Below are 9,091 nucleotides of genomic sequence, written 5' to 3'. Positions count from 1 at the left end.
ATATTTAAGAAATGAGAAGGTTGGTCATTTATCATTTAAGTAATACCTTCTTATTCACCCACCAAATATGGAATAATTCTAATCAAGTAATATCTCGTGACACTATTTAATCCACCAATTAAAAATTTTAAGACGTTAGAGTTTTTAGCAAATTAGTTTAATATGATAAATATAGGCAAGTTCATAGAATTAAGTGCTGCTCAGATCCTTGATCTAGGGTACACAAGCAGTCCTAACAAATTAACAAGTTTCCCGTCCTTGAGACAATTATTAAGTCCTCCTCCTCTTCATCCAATTATTTACACCACCATATCATGAATGGTTCCATAGCACTTGAAAATAATACCTACTCGTAGTAGCACATATTCTTCCAAATTATTTTACAACTTGTAAAAAGGCTTGTATTGAGAAGTGAGAACAATGTAAAGAGACTTGCGTTATTCAATACATTGTATGGAATTCAGATAACAGAAGAAATGGATGTAGTTTGGAGATGGAGAAGCTTCACTTTCACTACTCCAGTGCAACTGAAATTGGCATGTTAACAGAATACCTGCTGGTAGTGGTAGAAGATGTCCAGATTAAGGATCCTTGGACAAAAGAGTTGTTTGGACTGTCGGCGTCGCCCCGAGTAAACGTCACTTGAAATGTGATCTCTTGGTTCACCTCTGAAAACTCAAGCGTAGCGGGGCTCAAGGCCATTTCAACACCTGGAGGTACCACAATAATACTCCCATAAGATGCCTTAGCCTGCCCAACGTTTTTCACTGTCCTTGTGTATGTCTGGTTGGGGTTCGCAGAGCCTAATGTGATAGAGAAGGAAGGATAGTTGAGCTCTGCTTCTGGAATGCTCGACACTTGAGAGCAGTTCACAGCTCTGCTTGTGATGAAGCTGACCTCCTCGTCTGTGTAGTTCAAGCCACACAAGTAAGGTATGTAGTCCTCAGGCTTGAGATCGAAGACGAGGCCCGGATCAGCCGCTCTTGGCGGGTTGACATGGCCTGCACCGGTTGTGAAGATGTCAGCCGGCAACAGCCTTTCGTCGAGGATCGGCTTTTTCCCCAGGTTCATTAGATCAGCAGTGGTCATGATTGCAGACTTGATTGCTGCAGGGGACCAATCTGGATGTGAACTCTTGAGCAGAGCTGCGATGCCGCTGATGTGAGGACAGGACATCGAGGTGCCCGAAATCATGTTGAATGTCGCGGTTGTGTCGGTCTTGTTTTCGACCGAGACAGGCCATGCCGCTAGAATGCTGACACCAGGGCCAATAATGTCAGGTTTCAGTATGCCAGGGCTTGCCAAGCTTGGGCCTCTTGATGAGAAGGAAGTGACTACAGGGGCAGACAAGTCGCCTATAACCGTTCCTTTGAACAAGATAGTGGCCCTGGGAGAAGCTGTGGAGTTTATGTACTCTTTGATCTTCACTCCAGCGGCATAACTCACATGTGTTGCAGGCAGAACATGAGGATCAGCCAATGTGCTGTAGCCATCCGGTTCCAGATTCATCAGAATCATGGCTGCGCCGCCGGCGTCTTTCACTGTTTGCCCCTTCTCTATTCTTGCTATGCCGCCGCCTCTCTCACACAACACAACCTTGCCTTTGACATCAGTGTTGTTCAGTGATCCTAGGCCGCACAGAGCAGCGTCTGGATCGTTCTCTCCAGCGTAGACAAGAGGCAGCAAGGCTGTTGGGAAATCGCTCGGCTGGAACAGGGACTCGCCGTCAAATTGCTGCTTGTTTTGGAGTACCGCGGTAGCTCTTATGCTTCTGTCTATGGTGCTGGCTCCAACAGTCAGAATCCACGGAGCCTCATTCGATAATGTTTCATAATCGGGACCATCGTTGCCAGCCGAGCAGCTCACAAACACACCCTTCTGGATCGCGCCGAAGGCTCCCACTGCAATTCCATCAGCATAGAAAGCGGCAGAGCCACCGCCAAGGGACAGAGACAGGATATCAACGCCATCCTCCACGGCGGCGTCCATTGCACCCAAGATATCAGCTTCCGCACAGTCGACCTCAGAGCAAACCTTGTAGATGGCCAAGTGAGCCAGAGGCGCCATCCCGGCCGCCGTGCCATTGGCTTGGCCAAACACATTGGCGCCCTCCACGAAGTTTCCGGCAGCCGTGCTGGCAGTGTGGGTGCCGTGCCCTTCCTCGTCGTATGGCGGCCCGGTCTCGCCGCTTACGAAGTTCCTGGCGCCTATGAGCTTGTTGTTGCAGGCTGTGCCACTGAAATCACACTTCCCCTTCCATTTAGCTGGCGGAGGAGGCACCCCTTTATCGCTGAAAGAAGGGTGGTTGGGATACACCCCAGTGTCCAAAACTCCCACAATCACGCCCTTGCCGTAGTTTGCGCCCAACCAAAGGCCTAAATTCTGGTGCAGCCCCAAGAAGCTTGGGGTGTGAGTTGTGTGCAGAGAGAACACCTTCTGGGGCCGAGCTGAGACGAACCCATCTATCTTTTCCATGGCTTTGGCTTCTTCGGGCGACAATCTGGCTGCAAAACCAGTGAGCACGGTGTGGTAAGAGTAGACTAGGCGAGGCGATGATGGTTCGTTTGGAGTGGTGGTTGGCAAGAAAGTCTGGTAAAACTTTCGAACATCTTTCGGTGGAGAGGAAAGAAGGTCATTTGGAAGCTTTACATGAACAATGTATGTTTGTCTTGCCAATGTGGTTTCTACTTCCTCGGACTTGGCAGGTCTTGAATTGAAGCTGGAAATTATGAGAGCAAGAACCAACGTGGAAGCCATGCTTGGCCGTGGTGGACACCTTTTTTGCTCCATGATTGCTCACGAAGAAGAGAGAAGGCTAATGCTTTGTACAAGTCCCCCTGCAACTATATATATATTGATACAGAGACAGAGACAGAGAGAGAGATGGCTTTGGTTTCTATAAATACAATGGCCGGCTGCAAGTGCAACAGAAGGATGTGTTTGGCAGATGGGAAAATGAAGAGGTGAACGAAGTTGGAAGCGGAGAAATTTGGTGGCAAATGCCTTTCTGTTAAGAAGTACGAACCAATTGGCGGTTAATCTTATGTCAAACGGGGATTTCTTTTTTCTTCTAGATAAGTACGCACCTTGGGCTTGGCTTACCCAATGCCAACTGACTTATTCCGTCAGATTCCTTCTAGCTGCATAGAAAACAAATTCTTTGATTTGAAATTATATTTGTTCGTTTGAATAAACGTAATAAATAAAAATAAAATAAAAATAAAAATAAAAATTCTAAGCCAATCTGAACTTGGAATACATAAACATCTTGTATTTTTTTGCTATATATATATATATCTTAATTGACCACACGGGAATAAATATATGCAAAATATAATTTATGCTTTCCAATTTTAAATCATGTAGAACACCCATGTATGTCTATGTTATTTCCGAATCCACGTTGGTCCAAAGGACTTGGACTCAAATCCTTAGCCACGAGCAGATAGTTCCGTGGCCAAAATCCAGAGCACCAGGAGACACACAGGAAAACGACAAATGTCAAACTAATTCATCACCCTGCCGATTTAAACAAGAAAACAAAACAAAATTCATCCATTATTTAAGAAAGCTACATCTTCATGAGCAGAAGTTGTTTTGGACGAAGCTACCTGACCTTAGCCCATTCTTGACTGCAGCATATGGGATAAAATAGAGCATAGGATAGGATGTGCAGAGCAGCCAAACTCATCAATGTACAGCTTTGCACTCAAATTTGCGTCCAACATTTCATCCACTGCATTTTCATTCGTTTATTGGCAACTAACCTGAATACAAAAGACTTACCCGTGGCAATCATGAGAACAAGCACAATATAGAAAGATGGCAAGTCATACTCCCAACTCAGTTAACCAACCAAAACTTACCATACTTGTACAAGTAACCAAAACATGTGCAGACGACGCGCAAACATTAAAAGTGGGGAGGATATGCAGTTGCCTTTTTAAAGTTTTTTTTTTTAATTTTTAAGAGATTAACATATTGTAACACCCAGAAATGATTTGAAGATACAAACGGTATTTAATGAAGGGTATAAATGAAATTTTTGAAAAAATGAGACTATAGGGTACACTATCGCAGTCTTAAGCGACCGAATTAGAAGAAAGGAGTACCCCGGACCCTAGATAGCCAAGGAAAATGGTATAGTATTGACGAGTGATTCAAGTTATGATTTTTGGTGATAAAAGAAATTGGATTGGGAATAATTTTCGGTACAACTGTCGACCGGGCTGAGAAAACCGAATCGACGTAGAGATCATCTGGAAGGTCAACGGAGCGTGTTAAGGACCAATATTTTATGTATAAAACAACCCTTAAGCAATTTCGGGTTAAAATGAATGTATTTAAGTTCAAATCGACTAGCCGGACCTAAGTGCAATTTTTTAATTTTGCCCAAAGAAGGTCAAGACGATAGATTTTTGGAAGTTTCGAATGTGAAATGAGAAGTACTAAACTTGTGAGCCTTAGTAATTGTAATACCCCGAGAGCCCAAAGAAGTTAGTATATATCGAGGATAGTGTAAGAAATGAAACAATACCAGCTGGATACCTTTTGGGCTGAATGTTGGCAAAGAACTCCCAAGTTAAGCGTGCTTGACTTGGGGTAATCCAGGGATGGGTGACCCCCCTGGGAAGTTCGTGTAGGCCCATCAGGGTAAGTTATTCCGGTCCTTCCTATCGCTCGAACGGGATGTTATAGTAATGGTGTTGGAAATATCGGGGGTATCATAGAAGGGACCAAAATGAGATTTGGTGAAATCGGGGGGTGAAAGTGTAATAAATAAAAGTTGCGATATGAACACGGTGAAGGAAAATCGGCCGCCGCAAATTCACCGCACATGGAGGCCGATTCTGGTGATGAGACGGCCGAGGGTGGCTTGGGGAAGGTTGCATACGGCGGTAGAAGGCTTGGGGACCAAGCCATGGCCGATGATTGGCCGAGAAAAGATCAGTTTTTGGGTATAAAAGGGGTCAAGGGTTTCGATGATTTTGGCATCAAATTGGTCATGTTTTGGGAGAAGAAATTGGGAGCATTTTGAAGCGTTTTGGAGTGCGTTTGGTGGTCGTTCGAGGGTTGGCTGGAAATTGGAGGCGGACTGCCCATCGTCGACCTGCAACTCGCCGTTCGAGGAGTTTTCCTGTGGCCTTTCGACCTGAAACTGGTGCCAATATGATCGACTTTAAGTGGGCCTCAAGAGGGAAGACGATAGCGCGTGGCTGCACGTGCCAGCCTTCACTTGCACCCACGCACCAGGCGCGTGACAGGGGCAATTTCAGTATTTCCTCTTCCAGAATTTTTATTGATTTATTTTAGGATTTATCATGTTGAAATATTTGAAAAAATGTTTGAGAAAATAATTATTTTGGAATTATCGAGGTGAAAATTGGGAGAAAAATAGAGGAAATTATGGAAAAATTGAGGAAAATGGATTTTGATACTTCCTTAATTAAATATGATGTTTAGGGTGTATCTTGGCTTGAGGTTGAGAATAAATTCAAGTGTTTGTGATTCAGCACGCAAATTGAGGTTGTGCACGAGGATCGAGACGATTCGAATACGTCGAGGTAAGTGTTATGACTGGAAAACTTGACTTGTTGTGAGTTGTTCACTATCAAACTTGACTCGTTCATGCAAATGGTTTTGTTGCATGCAAATGATAGCTAGTAATGGTTGGTTTTATGAGGGAGGTTCGTCCCTAAATGTTTTGAACTTGTGCATTACATTTTATAAATTGTTGTTTATATGATGCATGGAATTGTGAAATGTGGCATTATCTTGCGTTTTGTGTGTTTGTATAGAATGTCAGCCTAAGATGTTGTCTGGATAGTGTAGCCGTAATTCTCCAAGGGCGTGACGAAATAATAAGGGTATCTGATGCTGTGTGCATGTCAGGATAGTCGCCTTGGTTTTTGTGCCAAGCTGTTTGGTCAGGAAAGTTGCACTAGGATGACTAGGTGGTCCATACTGTGTTGTTCATGTGGGATGTCAGCGTAGAATGTTGTCTGGATAGTGTAGCCATAATTCTCCAAGGGCGTGACGGAATAATAAGAGTATCTTGTGCTGGTGTGTATGCTGAGATAACCGCCTTGGTTCCGTGCCGGGCTATTTGGCTAGGGAAGTTGCACTAGGATGACTAGGTGGTCCATGTGAAATTTTGGAGTTGGGATTGTATGGTGGTTCCCGAATGCTTAGAGTGGAAGCGTAATCTGGAGAGATACATTGGCTTGTCCCTCTTAAGCTAGAATTGCGTCATGTCGTCGAGTCGGTATGGTGGCATAGCTTTTAGAGAGATTGTTATTTTTTCGTGGTAGGGTTAAGCGCTTGGGATTCTCTTGGATTAGGGCTTACCGAGTGTATTGGTTTATTTCATGTCTTACATTCATTCATGAAAATTTGTTTTTGAACTCTCACTTAGATGATTCATCATCTAATTTAGACTATGTCCCTAGAATATTCAAACGTTCCAGGTGAAGGCAGCAGTGCGAAGGGAAAAGGAATTGCCGAGGAGTGACGGCGATTAGTAGATAGTTTACTTTATGACGTTTTCAATTATGTTGTTACTTTTGTAAACGTTGGTTTGACTTTATAATATGAATAAAGTGGTTTCGGTTATGACCTATTAAGGTTTCGATCTAGCTTTCACATTTGAGATGGTGAACCTGTCTTAGTTTATTGATAGTTCATAATTGATATACTGAGAAGATGTAACGGGATCTCTAGGGAATGATTTTGTGTTGAGTTTCCATTGATTGGAAAAAAAAAATTTATATCCTCAAAATGTTACGTTATGTATTGCTCCAAAAAAGTGGGGTGTTATACATATCAAGTTCAGAAAGGAACACGGCCATATATATACAATGCATACCAGCAGATTAGCCCTTCAAAGATTAATGTGGAGATATTATACAACGTTGACTAGATTTTGCACACCTATAAACCGCAAGACTTATCAGTCCATGTCTCCTTGAGCAAACTAAAACATCGGCCCACAAGACAATAAGTTGCTTCTGGTTGATCTTCTCAGGAAGGCATCACTATTCCATCATGGCCAGACCACCATGTCAAGTTTCCACAACCTCTCAGAAAAAGTATTTGCTTTCTTGGTGGAGGATGTGAACAATTTTCAATTTTAGGCATCAATAGTTTTCTCCTCATGTATGAAAACTCTCCTAACTTGAGGCAAGGTCTTTCCAGATGCAGAGGACATAGAATCATGGTCTAGTTTGGGATCAAGGAGTGTCAAATGGTCTCGCATGGAGGTGCAAGGTTAAGTGGCCCATTTACCCTTTCTTCTCCTTTCAAACGAGGCAGTAGATTGCATCAAGGCTCAGGAATAGCTATTTGACAGCCGTGAACTCAAGCTTGCTATGTGGACAACCTAGCAAATTAACCAAACATCTCAGTTAAAGAAGAATCAGCAGGCATGAAGTTTCTAGGAGTTCCACCACATTTCCGTGATGAGGTGGTTTTAAGGAAATAGAGGACTGGTGTGTAAGCTTCCTCAGGTTGGATAAAGCTACAACAAATAGAGTTTATCTCCGGTAGGCTATGAAAAATTGATTGCATTCCATCATTGGTGAAGATCAAAGAAGGATAGTTCATCTTCAATCTACTGTATGTTACATGGATTGGGCGACTTCAAAATTGTGAAGAATCAAAAGCTGTAGCAATCAAGAACTAGAAGATACAGAGAAGAAGAAAATAGAGTAAAAAATACTTCTCTATTCAAAATCTGGTGACCTCGTTACCGAGTCTGTGTACATTATATATATCATATGCCTAATCCTCTACAATCGATCTCATTTTAATTAGATGCATCCACTATATAAATACATGCTGCTAACTGCTACACCCAAGAAAAATGAGGGCAGGTAAGTGTCCAAGCATCAGACTTATGTTATTTTTATGTCCAAGGAACAAGGATTAAAATATTCTATTAGGCTATTTTGGTTGGGTCTGTAAATGGAAATGTTCAGTATGATGAATAATTATTTGGAAAGATAAACTAATTTTCAGATATTTGTATTTTTAAGGTTTGTATACGAGTAAATAGAAAATAGTTTCCATGGTACGCTCTAGGTCGTGATAAGGGAACATGTACACAGGGTAGTAGTGTTGCTAACTTTGTGGTACAGAGGGGGTGGGCTTAATTGGTTTCTTGTTTTTGGTGGTTGTATATTTTATAATTGTACTTAGAGTCAAAATTAGTTGAACTAACAGTTTGATATTACAGAAGTTGGTTTGTTTTGTTTTGAATTGTTTTCTATGTTATTGTACAACCTATGTTGAACAGTTAGTTCGCATTCTATATACTTCATGAAATTCATATTTCAATCTTAGGAACTAGTTCAGAAAGAAGTTACAAAACTATGAATGAATCCAATTCAACTTCATGATAAGTGCCCTTCTCCTTTATTTTCTCCACATCCATGTCTTGGTTAGAAAGATAGCTATGGAGACTCAAATTCCTTTATCTATTGTTTGGATACAATATTACCGTCAAAAGCATTTATATTTGGGTCCAAATCCACCATAGATTTGGACAGATCTAAGAAATATAAGAATTTGAAATGACATATTCCCAAGTGTCATTTCAAATTACAGAATTTGAACTGCAAGTACGTCAAATTATAATTTTCAAATGACCCTATGAAGCTTAGGAAGAAAATCCTAGCTTTTAATATGTATATACCACTTAATTAAACTCATAGACTATACATCTATAGACTATACACCTATATATATATATATATACACACACAAATACAATGGATCATGAGTCACGGGCTCTAACATAAGATTAGCCCTAGACTATAACCATATAACTCAACACTCCCCCTCAAGTTAGAGCATATATATCATATGCACCAAACTTACTACAAATATACTAAATTCGAGGACTCTTGAGAAACTTAGTGAAAACATTTGTTAACTAGGCATTGGAATTAACAAAATCTGTGGTAAAGTGACTAGATAAAATCTTCTCTTGAATGAAGTGACAATTTATCTCAATATGTTTGGTCTTCTTATGAAAGACTGGATTGGAGGCAATATGTAATGCATCTTGATTGTCACAAATTAATATCATCTA

General features: G+C 41.5%; 1 protein-coding gene across 1 annotated transcript; it reads right to left on the bottom strand.

Moving 5' to 3' along the window:
• Positions 1 to 513: 513 nt before the first annotated feature.
• Positions 514 to 2,641, bottom strand: LOC127812786 (subtilisin-like protease). The gene has a single exon (XM_052353315.1). The coding sequence runs from the start codon at positions 2,473 to 2,475 to the stop codon at positions 514 to 516; it is 1,962 nt and encodes a 653-aa protein (XP_052209275.1). The 5' UTR covers positions 2,476 to 2,641.
• Positions 2,642 to 9,091: the final 6,450 nt, after the last annotated feature.

Source organism: Diospyros lotus, chromosome 11 (assembly GCF_014633365.1).
Source record: "Diospyros lotus cultivar Yz01 chromosome 11, ASM1463336v1, whole genome shotgun sequence".
Taxonomy (NCBI): Eukaryota; Viridiplantae; Streptophyta; class Magnoliopsida; order Ericales; family Ebenaceae; genus Diospyros; species Diospyros lotus.
This window is presented reverse-complemented; position numbering and strand designations above follow the sequence as displayed.